This window comes from Gallus gallus, chromosome 15, assembly GCF_016699485.2.
Source record: "Gallus gallus isolate bGalGal1 chromosome 15, bGalGal1.mat.broiler.GRCg7b, whole genome shotgun sequence".
Taxonomy (NCBI): Eukaryota; Metazoa; Chordata; class Aves; order Galliformes; family Phasianidae; genus Gallus; species Gallus gallus.
In genome coordinates, this window is record NC_052546.1 from 3954331 (window position 1) to 3972793 (window position 18463).

General features: G+C 40.0%; 1 protein-coding gene across 3 annotated transcripts in view; it reads right to left on the reverse strand.

Moving 5' to 3' along the window:
- The window catches only part of TMEM132C (transmembrane protein 132C), a 180353-nt gene that overhangs the window by 129847 nt on the left and 32043 nt on the right, over nucleotides 1–18463 (reverse strand). For 2 of the 3 annotated variants that reach the window (XM_040648345.1, XM_040648344.1), the window contains exon 2: nucleotides 22–910. The exons of the other annotated variant lie outside the window; for it this stretch is intronic. In XM_040648345.1, the coding sequence (XP_040504279.1) occupies nucleotides 22–782 (761 nt within the window). In that variant the 5' untranslated portion in view covers nucleotides 783–910. The remainder of the gene's footprint in view (nucleotides 1–21; nucleotides 911–18463) is intronic. 3 annotated transcript variants of the gene reach the window in all.

An 18463-nucleotide genomic window follows, 5' to 3' on the forward strand; every position in this document is an offset into this window, starting at 1 on the left:
GGAAAAAACAATCTACCATACCTGAGTATGAACTGATCCACTGTAGAATTGTTGGCAATTGTCACATAGACATTCACAACCTCTCCTTGTTTGACAGGCTTTGAGGGCAGCCAGATAACAATGTTACCATCCAGCCGTAGCTCTGTTAGCTGAGAAGTCTCCTGGCCTCGATAGAGGCTGATTGATCCAATCCGCTGTAAGTGGGACATGGTTTCATCCATGCCATCTTTTCCTGGCCGGATAGCGTTTCCCTTCCTTACATCCTCAGCAGTACACTCCCCTTTCTCATCTCCTGGTTGGACAGTGTAGTAAAGCTCCACAGGACTCCCTTCAGAAAGATCAAGTGGCTTCTTACGACCTGTGACAACAGTGGGGGGGTTAAACCAGCCTGGCAGCAGTTCCAGCTCTGCCACACACAGCCCCAGGTCCCCCTTCAGCCTGCAGCTGCCTCTGACTTCCCGCGTCTCTCGGAAGGCGAACACCCGCAGGCAGGGCAGCCTCTCCGTCGTACTATAGTCATCCCAGTCCCTGCCCACAATGTAGAACAGGACCTGGACTTTGGGCTTGCTAGGGTAGATTTTGTCACTCATTATGAAGGCCTTAAGTTTCCAGTTATAAGTGAACTTGTTAGCAGATCCAAATAAGCTGGAAGTTATCATCAGGTCCTGGGGCACAACTTGTTCAATGGAAAAAGGTCCATAGCTGGCATTTAACACAGGAGGTCTCTTGGCTTTATATGGGAAGAATGATTCCACCCTGGATTGCAAACTGGAATTTCTCATGAAGTCCTGGTTGGCCTCTTTGAGGAAGAAAGATGTCTCTGCACTGAAGATGCGGTAGCTCACAGGTAGGTAAGTTGGTGAAGAAGAAAATCTCTGATTACTGTCCAAGACCCCTCGACTCTCTGCCACTAATAAAAGAAAAGGTGACGTTGGTTAGGTCAAATCTGCTTATAGGCTCAAAGAAATGTTCTACATAAAGTTTTGTGGAGCTACCCAAGGAGCGAGGGACTATCATTAGGTGCAAAAAATATATATACAGTGTAGCTAAATGTTTAGATAAAGCTAATTCTATTTTGCATTATGTACACAAAAGAAAAGCGATTCAGACTTCAATGCTATCTTGCACTGATCATAGTTTTAGTTTCGTTACATATCCACACACACAGGTGATTGTTTCCTCCAACATTCAGACAGCAGAACTGAAGCATTGCACTTCATTCTTTTAACTGCTGCTATGCAGTATGTTCATGCAAGACCCAGTCCTGTGCTACACGTGTCCTTCAACTGAAGGCAACAAAACCTTAGGCCCCTCTAAGTTTGGGCTGACCATCAGTATTCCCCCACCACCTGGATGTAGGAGGAGGAAGGGTCGTACAGCAGAATCAATGGCTGTGCCAATAGCTATTTTACACAGCCAAACTGCAGCAGTGCTTTCCTAACACACAGAAAAAAATTCACATGGAGGAATTGGTTTCGCTACAGAAACTCTTTAAACAGTCTCCGACAGTCATCTGGATGAGAAATTAACAGATTACTTTTCACTCCTACACAGCATCTCATCTCCCTAACAATAGACCAAACAAACATGCAAGTTTACACACAGCAGTTCTCTTACAGACTATCCACAAATAGGAGCCAAAGCTTTCCAAAAGCAATTCATGAACAAACAGCATGTATTAAACTACCAGGAGGGTCGCTTTCCCCACTTCTTCTAGCCATACCATCCGCCCCTTTTAAACTTTCCACCCAGTTAAACTTCGCTCCTGACTTGCCAATCTTTCTGTTCATTCACAGCACACCTATGGTATGCAGCACACTGGTAAGGTGCACTGAACCTCAGCTCCCCCAAGTCTGCTCATTGCTATCCCTGTAAGGAACACTGCCAGGAAATCAAAGACAGTTTTTGCTCTACAGCCAACGACAGAAATTGCTTTTCTAAGAACTGACACATCCCATTTTATTCTCTTCCTCTGCCAAGAAACCTTGCCCTTGTACTACTATTTCTAGCACTAAGATCTACACCTTTACAGGTTCATATTGCCAGTAAGTCAGCTTTCTAAATTGTTTGATCACACACACATCACAGGCTAGAAATATGTCAACAAGTGCTTTACATATGTAAAAAGTTTATGCATGCTACATACAAAAGTTACGTATGTTTCAATATGTATAATAATGCATGCATATTACACGTTTATATTTGTATATTATATGTAACATAATTTTATGTATGTCTGTTTTATATACACACGTGAAACAGACATCAGTATCACAGCACACACTGGCCCAAATTAAGATTCAGCTGAGTACCAAACTTCATATGACCAAAATGCTGTCTGCCTATTATGAAAATTAACAACATACACTGGTGTTAAACAAGATGAATGAGAAAATTATCTACTTATAGTAGATAAGAATTGAGGACAGCCTTATATACAACATGTGGATTACTTAATACTCACAGCTCCTCTTCCTAACTCATTATGAAGAGATTAATTGTAGGTACCGAGGGTAATTGAATGAAAGCGCATCTAGTGCTAGACTGTCTTTAGTACTTAAAAATAGACCCTGCCCTCACACATGTCAGTTCCTATGTCCTTGGGGAACCCCAGAGTCAGGATTTAAGGTTCTGCATTCATTTACCACTTTAAAGAAAAGCAACAGTAAAGACATTGCATCCTGCTCAGACTTGACTGAAAATCAGGAACGTCTAAAGTGCTCTTAAAAGCCCGTTATGTCAGCTTTCTCCCAAGGGTCAGTGGGATTTTTTTGCAAATAATAGATTCACTACCCTTCTAGCATGTCTAGCTGCTAGCATGGTAATTAGCCAGTCAAACTTAATTAAATGTTTGCAAGTAATAAATAATCAATATCTGTCATTACACCAAATGACTACTGCTGACAGAGAACTTCTCTGCAATCTCACTGAGCATGCACACAGCATGTATGCTGCCACTACTCAGTGCTGAGGAACTGAATGGCTTTAGAAGGCAGCTGTGAGGCAATTAAGGTAAAGGGAACAAACACGGAGATGGAGAAGAATCAGAACTCTCAGTGAAAACACCAGCACAAGGTGAATTGCCAGCACAACACCTTCTCTATCAAGTAGAGCCATGTTTAAAATAGAACATGGGTTTAGCACAGTTACAATCCTGTAGGTCTCTATTCTTTTGCATACTTTTAAATTCTGCTGGAAAGGAATTTACAGGTGCCACTCCAGGTATGCTTTGCTGAAGCAGTTCTCTAGAACTGGCACCTTAGATGCTGCCATCGAGGGAATACCTTTGGCTTCAATAATTCTGAAAGAAGCAGAAATAGAAATAAACACAGCAGGCTGCAGAGGTGAGCAAACTCCTCTGATTTCAAAGGGCTGCTGATCAGGACATATGCTTGAAACTTAGCAGCTATTTTCCTGCCATTCCCAGGACTTTATCTGCAGCACAGTATGCTCAGGACTGACAGTGGTCTCACTTTTTCATTTACCCTGAATCAATCATATGGATAAGGTACATAGGATCTGACCCAATATTAAGAAAAACAGCCTTGCAGCTTCCACTTTAATAAGCTGAAGGAGAACAGCAAAATCTATTTGGCCAGAATGACAGTGAGGAAAAAAAGCTTTGTTTCTTTATTGCAGTCTGAAGATTTCCACCCACTGTCATTTTGTACTTAATGGAGTGCTATAATTGTACAGCAATGGCTGTACTTCAGACAATCTATTTAAACACTTCAAGCCTTTTACTGATAAAACTGGTAGTTAAAATTGCCCATTTTATTTTAGAATCCTAGCCATGTGCATCAGCAACTACAGGCCATCATTTAAAGAATTTGTTTTATACTCATCTCTAGCCAGTAACCTTCATGTACTGGTACAACAAATAACCCACATCTCTAAGGAACTCTTTAAAGAGTTCTGCCACAAAGTTTTTTTTGCTTGTTTTAATCTAATTGAATAATATCTTAACACAATGCCAAGGTTTTTCCACAGGTCCATAAAATTACTTATTATTTTAAGTAACCATTAAGCATAGGATTTCTTTACCCGATTTAAGTAGATCACCTTTTAAAAAGCCACACCTACTATCAGGTGGCATCAGATGCTCCACAAAATATCCTTTTTTTTTTTTAAACTTTTTTCACCTCAACCACCAAAACAATTTTCCTATTTTACATTTTGGATGTTGAAACAAGGTCTAAAATTAAGTGTTATACCACTGTGACTATAGCATGTGTGGGAGCAGTATTGCGGTGTCTGTTCGGCCTCCAATGTGGGCACAATTCTATCAGTAAAAAGAAACCGAGGTTCTGCAACAGGAATGCCCCAAGAGCTCAAATTTACGTTACTTATATCAAGGAATTCATATTTCCTCGGAAGAATTAGCTAGAGGCTGTAAATATACCCTGAGAAAACCACGGGAGCTTCATCTGAGAGTCCTGATTGTTACAGCAAGACACTTGTTGACCATCCAGATTGGGTTCACATATGGGAAAGAAAGGAAATGCAAAAACATTTCTGTGCTGTAGACCAAGAAATTGCAATAGGCCTCACTCACAATCAAGAAGTGCTTTACCCTCATGTACTGAATAAGAGTCACAAATTGTCCAGAGATGAAGTACAGCATTGAAGAGAGAGAGAACCATCAAACAAAGCTACTATTAGACAAGAACAAAACATTAAGAGTTACAAGTAATTACTCCTTTGTAACAGCCTTGTGACTTTCTAATCCTCCTTCTGGCATCTTATGCTTCTGCAGCACTTCATTGAAACCTAACAAGGCATCTGCTAAACACATCACTGACTCCAGTGTAACAAGCCAGCTCAAATTCCTGTAACCTAGCAAGTCCATTATTGGAGATGGATATGAAATGGTGAATTTTGATCTGCAATATTCTTTCCTGGATTCCAGTATCAGAGGAATTTTATTTTAGGGAATTTCACATGGAGCTGAAACCCCTGGGTGCTGGATTCACTGGAACAGTGATAAAGACGTAATATTTTTAAGCCATCCTTTTATGCAGTTGGCTTGAAACATTTCTTCTGGATTGAGAATTAGGAATTTAGAATGTGGGTGGTAGATTACCAGCCAATGGCCATGCATCATCACCGACTGAAGCCTGACAGGCCTCTGAGCCTTCAAGGAAACCATCTGCCCATTCTGCAGCCAGAAAGCTCCTAGCCAGGGAAAGCTGGACAGGAGCAGAAGATATTTCTCTATGCAAAGGAGGACTAACATGAGGATAGATCTGCCCCCTGTATGGTCCTCAAAAAGGCACACTTACAAATATTCTTTCCAGGACACAAGCCATATGACAGATTGACAAGTTTCCACGTGTTCTATTACCCTAGCCACATCAGTACTGCTGAAGCTTCAACTAAGAATTCTCTAACTTCCAAGGCAGGATCTTCTCCTTCCTTTTTATTACTGCTTTACCCACTGAATTGTCTCTCCACACCTAAACATACCTGTAACTGAATGCTGCAACATTTTTTTTTTTTGCCCTAATTTCATGCCATTAGATTTTAACAAAAACTAATATTCCTTATTTACTGCACCACCACAGATACATAAAATCTTAAACTCTCCTTCCTATGTGGATCCCCATATTCATGTTACCACTACACAGAGATGCTACTCTTACTATCAGGTTATTATACCAACCCACCCTCTCGTATCTGTGACTTTCCACTAGTCCAAACCTGTCCTGCTGTTGCATGGACAATTGCATATTTCAACTCAGCACATACAGAATAGGGAAAGAATATGAGTAGAGAAGATGCACTTCAACCCAGATGTTTCCTTTACCACAAAACATGAACAGCTACATTTGCTCATTCGTTTTCCCCTACTTTTCTATACTGGCACCACACTTCGTAGTTATAGCAAGTGCTTTTCTTAGAGCTACAGCACAGCAAATACTGCAAGAAATAAGTGGCCAGGGATATTCATTTAGATTTCAGGATGACCTTAGTTGTACTCTCATTTTCTAGAAGTTAAGAAAAGGGAGTTCACAAAGGATATTTCCCTACTAGAAAGGTAGGCTGGAACTTAAAACAGTAATTATTATTATGAATAAAAAATAGAATTCAAACAAACTGAAATTACAATATAGAACATTTTTAACTGTGAGGTTTGATTAACCATTGCATGAGTAATGGTTATGGGCAGGAATATTGGCTTGTTTCTTCCTACCAAGACTGGATTCATGTTTGAGATACATGTTTTTCTCAGCTGAGTTAGGCTTTAGCTGTCCCTGCACTGAAACACTCCTTCCTGGCTTAAAATCTATGGATCTATTACCATTCAAAATAATCAATTGGAAAACCGACATGACAGGGTAATTGCAGAAGCCATGTTTTCTATTTCTCATGCTTGCCCATCAGATATGCTTTCTCATCCAGTGAGAGAACAGAGAGGCTCTTTGACTAATTGTACATCGGCAATGTCAAGTGTCAAATGCTTACAGTGAATGCTTGAGACCAATTTGTGAAGTTAAAAATAAACTGTGGAAACAAATCTGTCAAAGAAATCCATACAGTGAACATGTTTGAGGAAAATTACAGTCTAGTCACAGATATTCTGTGAGCACCCAAAGAGGGCAATTTCATCAAATAAATGATTGCTAACCATTTTCTCAGGTTTTTTTAGAATCCAGGTTTCATTAAGCTAAGACCCAAAGTCCAAGGATAAGTATATAATTGCAGTGCTTTTTTGATTGACTTGGAACAGCATATTCCCTATTCACATGTATGGGAATAGACAGCCTTGGTAACCAAGCAGACATGTTTAAGCCCAGGCAGAGATGAAATTTAACCTAGCCTAGATTACAGAACTCAAATATGCTACATCAGATAAGGACTGTCAGGAGACAACAATCAGTTTTTATGTACAAACTTCCTATTTTATTTCAGTGTGACAGAATACCTGATTTCACTTGGTTTACTGTTAAGTGAAAACTGCAGTAGTATTCCATTAAATACATTTCTCTCTTGTACCAAAAGCATATCCCTAATGAATCTGTCTCCTGTATCTCACAACAACCAAAATCTTCAGTAAATCTCAGATGTTCATACATTAGTACAAATAAACACACTTCATATATTTATCTCCAGCAGAAGCAGAACAGTCATTTCAGAACTGTTAAGGAATATGACAAAAGTACCTAAAATAATGAATGAAGATACACCAGAAAATTCTGCACTTCTTTAACATCAAAAAGCCAAGGGAACATTCAACAGTGTTAAGTGACAGAAATTCAAAGTAGATAGAAGAAAATGTCATACACCCTGTGATTAGATGATGGAATGCATGGTCAGGGAGGAAGGTACTGAGGCCAAGAACTCACCAAGACTTGAGCTGAGGACTGGCACATTTGGGAAGATGCAGACTGTCTGGGGTAATAACATTAACTCTAAGAAAAACTCCTTGTTTTGGTGTTTATCTATTAGAAGCCAGGATTAGATCTCTGCTGCACAAGGCATTATCCAACATCTGTTAGGTTGCTCCATTTTCCTCAGGATTACTGAGGCTACAGGCACATGTGTACAAACCACAAATATCTGTTTTGTGATGCAAAGCCTTTTCACAAACAAAAATTAAATTTAAAGTCTAACTTGGAAACACAAAATGAAAACTTTCAGGGAACCGTACATAAGAAATGCATATCCAGTCTTTTAGGTGCAGCCTGAAAGCTTCAATTTTTGATGGTCATAATTCTATACATTACCATTTGATTGAAATAATTCCAAAATATCCACGTATTGCAAACCACTCTTCTCTATCACCCTCCATTCATGCAACTGAGACGTGTTAGTCAAAGACTGTCAGACGTTGGAGATCGAAATCTCTATACCGTTTTCTCAGAACGACTGATGACCTTAAAAGTCGGTAAAACAACTGTATAGATGCAAAGGTCAGTGAAGGATTCAGAAATAAGCCCCACTGCCAGCGCTGACATTACCAAATGCCTGTACTGCTAAGGTCTTCTGAGTGTTTAAGCTACTTTATTGTTTAGAATCGATGATAAATATCTGGAACCAAATATCTGCTAATGACAGCTTTTGTTGAGAGATAAGGTACTAAAAGCTTCCATACACACACCATTCACGTGCCCAGATCTTCCTCCCCTTACCACTAACTGCAAATGTCAGCGTCTTGAGAGCAATACACAGTAGGCAAAATGTCATATAATGGCCTTTCCTTACAACGCTGTTTGTCTCACTGTGGTAAACTCCGTGGATTTTGCGTTCATTCATTGTGTCAGCACTGTAAGTCCAAAGCAAATAACACTTAAGCTGATATGCGATAGCTGTAGAAAAAAGAATGATTCAGGATACCAGAGTTTATTCCCAATTTTCTTGAATACATAATAGCAATAGGACAGCCCTGCAACCCAGTTTCTCTAGCTATGAAAGAAGAGGAGCTACCACTAAGTTCGACAAATTTAAGATCAAAACCAACACTGAATTTATCAGAAGACCAATCAGACCAAGCACTGACTAAAAAACAAGAACAAACCCTAACAGCAACACAGGAGAAATAGCATATTTGTATCCACAAAGCCCAGAAGATCAGACAATACAGTCAGCTTTTTCTAACATAACCAGCAACTTTTCAGAGATCTGGATTCTGCTTTTACATTGAAGACACTACTGAAGAGGTATCATTTTTGAGGGAGTACAACTATTTGAAAGACAAGTCTCTGTAGAACGTCTCAAGTGTAGCTCAACAAGATGGTGCACAAAATCCCCTATGAAATTCTGAGACCGTGGTCAGACCATCACAACGATCAATTACAGTAATATCTCAGTAAAATAAATAAACTGAGGTGTCGCAAAAATGGGGACATGCAAATTACAAACACTGAACAAATTGCTTTGGCCTTGGCATTGCGCCAGTCCCTTGTCCTGTGTCTTTCTCTTGTTTAATAACACTGTGCTTTCTCTGCTGCTTAAGTCTTTGTTAGATGCTGATAGGCATCACTCCTCTGTTTAGACATTAAATTGCTTTACACAGGCTCCTTGTTTAAAGAGAGATTAGAGTCCTAGAATCTGAATGGTGTAATTTGCTCAGCACTTTCCACAGCCACAAAAATCAACAAGAACTGAGAGTAAAAGCTCAGCGTGAGTACTGCTCAGATCTGTGCAGGATGGAGCTGTCAGCTACACAGTTGTGAAAGAACAGAGGATTCCATGAACGAATTACAATGCTTTTTTCCCCTACCATTCAATAAGAAAAAGGACAAATAGTTTTTCTTGTTAAGTAGGTACATCCTGAGAAGCTAATTAAAAATAAAATGAGACACAAACAACAGGACTCCGCAGTACAGCAGTGCCAAAAAGCACACACTGAGATTTAGTCTCCATTGTGCTCTGCATTACAGAAATATAAGGGATATTACTTAGAGAGCTACGTATAATCTGGCAGTGAATAATTCTACGGCTAAAATGGTAAAAAAAAACAAACAACAAAACAAAACACCACAACATATGCAGGAATCCTTCCCACTATACAGATGTGTAACTGAAGCACAGAGCAACTGAACTGAGTTTTCCAGGAGTTCTCATCAAAGCTGAGCACAGCAGTCAGACAGCTTTAGACTCGTGTGTTTTCATCCACAAAACCAGCCCTCCTGTTTTAAGGCCTAAAGGGTGGGTTGATAACAAACAGGTAAGATGAATCCAAAACTTTTTTACAGCAGTTTCATGTCTTTGATAGCACTTTCTCTAGATATACCATCATAAACATTTACACAGGAGTACTGATAACTGACTAAAGTGATTTGGATTATCAGTAGTGTTAAATTGCCCTCAATAAATCATTTGGCTTCACATTTTATAGTCTTGAGGGGCTTCCTTTTCAAAGGAAGAAAGATGTTATTAGCAAAAACCTATTTCCATCATCCTACCCAGTACTCGTTGTACAGCTACTTGTTTTGTTTGCCTTGAAATTAGTCCTAAGTCTGCAAAGCTGAAGATTTTCTACTTACATTTCAATTTTCAAGATCCACACACAGGGTCACATGGAAAAAAAAATCTGATGACTGCCCAAAGTAGTGTCACACCATATGGCAGCTGCACTGCTTTTGCATTCAGGGGAGATACACCTTGGCAGGCACAGAAATCCAACCAGCTGCATTCGGCAAGCGAAGCAGGAGAGAAAAATGTAGCATTTCACTGCAAGAGTATCAGGTTAAACTACGTGAAGTAAGTCTGAAAAGGTAATACAATGTACAAGTCATGGTGAATGCCTGAAATTTGCAAGACAGTAACAAACGTCTCCAAATTAGACTCCGGTCTGTCAAGTCTTAGTGGAGATAAACGCACAGCTACCGCTCCTACCTGGAGCCTACAGACATTTACGTAAATTTGAAGTAAAATATCTAATTTGTGGCAAAAAATGACCAGAGGTACTAACTTAGATTAACTGATGCAGAACTTCACCCACAAGTTATTTCTACTGGGATAACCAATACAGTTCTGTTTAAGGTCAGATGAACAACTGTATGGTACACTACAGCTTCAAATCCAGCCTTCACTTGTCCCTACTCAGTCTGGCACAAGGAGACTTGGAACAGTAACAGAACACATGCATATTTATAATACTTACATGTAATGCTGAGACTTAACACATTGGAATATCCCACTACCTTGGCTACAACTCAGCTAATCATCTCCATTTCAAAAATGCAATAAGGATTTATGAGGAGATTAACAGAGAAATGAGGCTGGGTTTTGGGGGGGACAGCTTTGCCCATTCAGGAAATGAACTCAGTGTCACCTTTAACCTTTAAGTAATTCTTTGTCACTGAGCACAAAGGAAGCTCACCATACCAGAACTGCAGTGGGACAGAAACCAAGCGGAAATCTATCTGGTTAAACACTGTCTGAGGGATTAATTAAAGGGGGATGGCTAAAGCACTGGGTTTATTGTGGTCACGGCATCTTTAAGAGCTCCTTTTAAGATGATATCACCTAAAAAGGTGACTTTTTTGCAGTGCCTATTCCTCAGGATTGCACTGCCTTTCCTCCCCATTCCCAGAGGTCCCTAACAAAAGAAAAAGCAGCAAAGGGGGAAACTGCTACTGGAAACAGCACTAAGCCTGAGGAAAACTGGGTGGACAAAACAGCACCAGAAATTGCCCTGAGTATATCCTGGTTTGCAGCACTGTTTCAGAGGCAAACCAATAACCTCACCTCTATGGGTAAGCAGAAGAAATCTCTGGCATCCATCCAACCTGCCCGTAACCTTGGACGCCAGCACATCAGGTGCTAGTAGCACTGATAACAAGCCAGGAACAGCATCAGCTTCTCTGTGCTGTAGGAACTTTGCCCAAGATCCCAGTCTTTCTACAAGAAACTAAGTTCCTAAGACTATTACCTCCAAAAGCAATGCTGGACTTGGACACCAGCTTTACCATTCCTACCTTGCTGTTGCTTCTTTAGAATCCTTAAAGTCATTGGCAAAGATAAATGACCATGATGGATGAGAGTTTGCTATGCTGAATGCTACAAAATTACAGACTCTTGCACTGCCTTTCTAACAGGTTAAAGTGTTGTTGCTCAAGAATTGGCAAGACTTCCCTGCAAATCAATGAAATAGAGCCTTGCTATACATTTAAGTACTATTTTTGTCCTTTCCTAATGCAACTTCCAAACCTCCCCCCTCCCCCAAGTCCCTGCCACAGATCCCTAATTCAACTTAAAACACAAATGTCTCCTACAATTTTTTCCTAACAGGTGCAGTCCTTAAAGATCAACTTGGTTTTTTTCCTTTCTTTGAAAAGCATCTTCATTCAACCCGGCTCTCGAGGGAAATTAATGAGTGCTCCCTGAATATATTTACATAAGATCTCCTTAGGATTTATGCTATTAAACATTAGGAGTGTTTTAATCTGCTCCCTGAGGGCAAGGGAAGCTGATGTGGCTGGCTAACAATGTCTCAATCCAATGAACACTGTCCATTCTCACCACTGATGGTGCTGGCTGCACTCACACACTGTTGGCTTTGCAAGTGTGCAGCATGCACCCCATCAGCTCCAGTGACAAAGGAGCAAGCAGCAGAGGAAGGGGCTACAGCTGAACAAAAGCAACCAATTTTATCAGAAGCATTAAGGGCTTTATTATCAGCAAGATCCTGCAAGACCAAGGCATACTCCAAGTCCAGGAAGCTGCAAAAGCTTGGCTTTGAGCATAGCTTCACTCCCTGCCACAGGAGGCCCATGAGCAGCCATACAGGCAGACCTACTGCTGGGCAGGGCAGGCTGCTCATGCTAACACAGAGGGAGGGAAGCCTCCTGCAATCCTATGGTAACAGACAAACCTGTTGCATGCTTCTGTATGCCCACATGTACTCTCCCACTGATCTATGCTGGGCCTCAACTGCTGGTTCTCAGACTGTGTTCTCTGAAAAGCCTCTCTGTCTTAAGACCTTTATCACTGACCACAAATGATAGAAGTGGTTCACAAGTGAAATTAAATGTGTAAGTTCAGGTTCCTAGTCAATCCACAATCACAGTTTAGCCTATATCACCAGATATGGACTTCTTTTGAGGTAATAAAATCCTTTCGCTAGTTCTGATTTATATGAGAAGAAATAAAATGTTTACTCTATAAACGCATATCATTATGGTAAAATACATACATTGCATCCAGAGGCATACACAGTGTGTATTTGTGCATATGCAAACAAATACTGTTCATTTCTGTATGATGTCACACTGCCATGTTTGAGTGAGGAAGAAGCCTGGTACCCCCCCCCCCCCCCCCCCCCCTTTTAACTTTACTGAAAACAGAGGTCTTGCTTCAAAAAAAAGCTGTGTTCTAGCACATCCATTAGGACCAACACAGTTCAATTTCAATAATGATTAATGATACTCATTGCTTCTGGCCAGGCAGGAGCAAAGAAAACCCTTTCATTGGATGAGTGTTAAGGTAAAATTCACTGCTGCTTCCAACATTTGTAGTTTTGTTTTCTTCATTGCTTAACAGGACAATAGAGACACTTTTTGCTCTTAACTACTCTATGTTAAAAGCATTTTGCCACTCACTGGTCAAACACTGACCATCTTACAAAGCCTATCTCGCAGTTCCTTTTGACACCACATTTCCCCAGGTAAGGCAAGTCAGCTGAAGCTGAGGGGTACAAGAGAATTTTGGACTTGCACGACAAATGACAAGACAAACGGGAATCATCTTTTCTTTCAATAAAGGAATATAAAGCCAATGCCACACTAAAGTCCCAGAATACCATATTAACACTGTGCGTGTATGTATGTATATATATAAACCTGTCTAAATACAAGTTTGCTGAAGTTGTTTAGCCATGCATGCTCTGCATTCATGGCTAAATGTAATCAACATTGCATGCTGTAACCCAAGCAGGCAATTGTGTTAGCTTGCTGGAGATCCTCATTCAAACAGAAGGGAACAAATAGTTCAGAAATGCTGTAAATACTGAGCTGCTCACTGTGAAAACTAATGCTTGGTACTTGTTCTCCTTGGAAAGGCAAGGTCTGCAAAGGGCAGGAGGGGAGCTTGTTTATAGCAGGCTTCTCAACTTATTTGTGATGCTTTACTTTAGAGTCAATTGCATGTGTTTGGTTTAAAAGACACACATAAGCATCATACATCCTTGACAGATAAGGCTCTTACAAGTACAGACAATGGTGAAGAGCAGAACGAGCTTCTTCTTGGTGTCTATGTTAAAAGAGGACCTACAATATGGAGTAATCTTCAAAGGCCAGTCAGGTTTCCAGTCCAACGATCCTGGCAAGCACTCCTTTAATCCTTTATTTACCAGTAAATCTGCCACTCTGTTCAGCAGGCTTTTACTGGTGTTTGGTTTCATCTTGAAACCCAAAAGCTGTAAGCATATGCTGTGCAGTCCTAATGAGAAACTTAATCTATTAATGGGCAGACCTTCTCCACAGGACCAGGTCTTGGCAACATGAGTCAGTTCCTGATCTTTCACCTCCTGCTTGGCAGCATACCAGACTAACTCCACATCTCTCAGCTGGCTTACATTATCAGCTCATTATTAACATACATCATAGCCAGATCTCTTTTACATGCACCCAGCAAACAGGAAACTACACAAGGGGAGGGCTCCTCATTTTTTGTCTGACTCTGGAGCTCATAAAAATGACTAATTAGAACCAGCTATGGTGGAGCCACAGTGCAGATTTGCTTACACGTTCTCTGCCTGCGAGCCTTAGCCCTGACTTGGGCTAAATACTATGAAATGCTACAGCAGCTGCCTGTGGCAATCTGCAGCAACCAGGTATCCCTTCCCTCTGCCACAGTATCTTACAGTTCTTATCACCAACACAACTCCTCTTCATTTGACCTCAACTATCAACCCCCCCCACCCCCTCAGTCATATTAATGCTCAGAAGATTTGGCTAAATGAAAAAGCATCTCTCCTCCAGATCACTGGTTCAAATCCAGCCCAGCCAGGCAATAACCAGAAGCTGCATCCACCTGATAACCATTTCCGTATCAAGTGAGCATAGATACCTGTGGAAGAACCTGTGCCCACACAGGAGAGTGCAAATGGAGTCACAGAGAGCAAAATAGGTCAGAAAAGTCTCCTCAGGTCAGAAGGGGGCGGGGGGGGAATGGTTATTAATAAAGTGGATTAAACTAATACTGTTACACACAACACTCTGTACCTGCAGTCATCTTAGGTTAAGAACACATTCTTAATGCATAAAGCTCACACCTGTCTTGAACAAATGTTCAACGAAATTAGCCTTAATATGAAACAGTATGAAATACAAGCAAAATGTAAGAACCTACACATGTCTAGAAATTCCTTTGGCTGCTCAAAAGCTAATTTATATTCCTTTAAGATTAGTTTTGATTAGTATTACTGTTCAGAGTTCGTCTCATTTCATAACTTGCCTCCTATTCAGACCAGATTTATGCAGAGATGCTCAGTACATTAATTTTATGCATTAAATCCATGCTGACTAATTAGATATGCTAGCAATTCCTCAGTACCAACAGCAATTATCAGGGATACCTGCAAACTTCTAAAACTTCTAGCCAAACTGGAGTCATTCTTCCTGAAAATTTCTACCAGCCTCAACCACACATAGCATAGATGACTCATCTTCCTTGGTTATTTTGTCCATCTGGATTGCAGAAAGAAACATGATTCCTGTGAATGTTGGATCAGATGATGCACGTGGTTGCAGTGATAGGAACAGACTTGAATATCCTTTAGCAAACATCTTTGTTCCATAGCTGCAATTACAAAATCAGCTCTTAGCTGTCACATAAACCAGTATCTGAATCTGATGTGGGCTAAGAAGAACATTTCCCAAGATGTGAAAGTTTGATTCGTCTTTTAACAGAAACAACTCTCCCAACTTTCCTTCATTTTATGTGCTTGACTTACTGTATCTCCTTAGGCAGCAACAAGCCCTAATTGCAACAGTTGTATGAAATATTAGTGGCACTACTAATGTAAACTGCTTTTTAATCACATTTTTGACATTATTAATGCAACAGCATAAGTAAGCCTCCTTGATGCAATATTAGCAGCATATGTCGAGCAAGAATCTGTAGTTAAGTACGTAACTTCTTGGGCATACTTAACTCCTGTAAATAGCAAATAACAGCAGGAACAACTTTGTCTTCTTCAGCCCCCTTCTGTTCTGCATTTTCTTTTCATTTCCTTCCAGCCACACTACTATCACGAACTCAAAGAACTTCTACCAACCCATACATATAAGAAACACCAAAATATTAAAAAAAACAAAAAACCTCATAACCTCAATAACTGAAGAAGAAGGTCCCTTTGGCTTTTTAAATTTCTGCAGCTCTCATTAGAAATGCTACCGAATGAAACAACACTTCACAAGAAAAGCATGCTTAGAGTAATTAATTGTATATCAGCACACCCGGATTTTATTCTTGCATCACCAAATTGTTCACTGACGGTTTTTAATCTCATCCAAGTAGTAACTACTTGCAGTCAGGATCCTAGTTGCTGCATGAAGCAGCACAGAACTTACCATGACTGACACGCAAGCCAAAGTTTTCCTGCCAACCTGAGGCAAAACCCTTCTCCTAGCCATAGCTCAACTCATGCTTTCAGTGTGCTGCAGAAGAAGAAACTGGAAAAATACATAGCATTATTATATTTTGTCCTTCAGGTTATAGACTTGTATGCAACTTTTACAACAGCCTTTCCAATTGAAAATGCATTCTCAGCAGCAAATCATCGGTAATGATTCTGCCCTGTTGAACTTTCCTTCTGAGCTCCATCAAATCCCACCTTTTACATACAAATTCTTACTCCTATCTTCTAGAATTCCCTTGCATCTGCTAAGAAAACATCCTGAAACACTCTGTGGTTTAAGGGAAGCAACTCAAAACAACTCAAAGCCAACATTACACCTGCATGTTTCCACTGCAAGTTCAGTTCTGTGTAGGCTTTTTCTAAACACACAGATGAAGTGAACAGTGGGTGCCTTACAATAGCTCACAATCAACAGCAAAAGATTAGAGTTCGAGAAGCAAAAAGACAATTGCTTCAGGAAAAAAAAAAGCAAGTCCCATGAGCTAACAGAAAGAACTTGCAGTATATCTCTTCTTCAATCAGTGTGACAGTGAGATTTGAAGGAGTCACTTTAATCAGTAATAACATTTTATTTCTGTTACGGTATGTCAACCAAAGAAGTTTTGAGAAATCTGCTTTAAGTATTTCCTAACAGGTGTCTGAAATGTAAGCAATAGTAGAAACTTGCTAATATACTAAAAAATTGAAGATGCGACTGCTGGACCACAAAGTTTAATCTGATACAGAAGTTCAACATGTTAAAACTGAATCAAAAATCTTTCTCACATCACTCTGCTAACAGCATGAACTGCTTTCCTGAATCAGTTCCTTATTTAATACATGGAGGGGGGGGGAGGGGAGGGAGTAGATTTACTCTAAAAGACAAAAGATAATACAGAGACCTGGGTTTTTTTGTGGGTTTTTCATTATTTCTGTTATCTGCCCCAGCTTTGTATCTAGCCATTACTACTGTAAATGTTTTGGACTGCCCACATTGCTACAAGGAAGAACATAAATGTGCTATTTGTTTTTCTAGAAAGTATTTTTCATCATACTATCTATTACAATGTGACTGACTGAAATCAATGATACATCAGCTATACTTACAAAGTGCAAACACCTGCTCTGTTTCAGGACCACTTCTTTTCTCAGGGGATGTCTTCCTTCAGAGACATCTGAGATTATTTTTGCTCTGTGTTCTTGCCCCCACCACATACTTTGATGGACTGCTGCGTATATAATCGCTGTATATTAATGTGCCAGGAAAACAGAAGGCTGTTCTGGTGTTCAGTTCCCTAGTTACCCAGATAACTGCTTTCTCCATTCTTTTGCTGGTTGCTAGGAACCTGAAGGTTCAGCGGTAATTGCAGCAGTTAAGACTTCAGTGTTACTGGAAATTAACCACAGTCTCTGAAGTGCAGTGGGAGGTGCAGACTGTCCCAGTATATTCACCGTTTATGATGATAGCTTACTCCCATCACTAATGTTTGTAAATGGGAATGTAGGGTTCTGAAGTTTTAAAGTGATCCTAAAGAACACAGTGGCCTCTTGCTTCAACAAGGATGCTCAGGAAATCTAGCAAAAGTGTGTTATGCAGACTCAATAGATTCTTTATTTTATTTTTAGAAGTGCCCTTGTCTTCCCTGCTCTCTCCCATTCACTTTTTCAGCTTGCTCCTTTGAGAGCCACAGGTCTTGCACATTATTTCCATAAGTAAAATCACAAAGACTTCTACTGCCATGATTGTCCAGGGTTTGTGCAAACAGGAATCTCAGTAAAGTTAGAGACAAGCAGATAACTACTGAACAAACCTAAGTAGCTATGATAGTTTTTTTCCATTATGAGCTACTTATAACAACAAAAAATAAAAATCAAGGTGATCTTTTTTAATCCCTAAATCAAGCATGTTTTCCATTGCTTTAGGCACTTACAGAATACACCATGTTGGATAAGCACACAGATGTGTGAATGCTGCTGTTGCTCAGTGTTAGCCTCTGCAAGCTGTACTGAATGACAATTATTTGCAGCTTTCAGTAGAAGTTTAATACATCTATCCACAGCTAAATCCACTTGGCTACATTCATTCATTCACTTTTAGTTTTGCCTCTAAGCATCCCTAGATGCCTGAAAAGAAAGATAAAGCAATTACTTGATTTCATCCTCAGGATTTTAGCTCTCAGCCTCGGCATGGTGCCTCTTTAGCACTTGATTAGTGTCTAAATTCTCCACAGATTAAAGACGGTTGTCTTCTTTCTCAGTGCATTATACACAAGAAGAAAAGAAAAATCAAAGCAGTCCAACCTTCCACGGGTATAAATTGCCTCAGAATCTTTCAGCTCTGGAGAGGCTGTGTCAATTTACACCTGGTAAAGATCTGTCTCAAAATATTTTCAA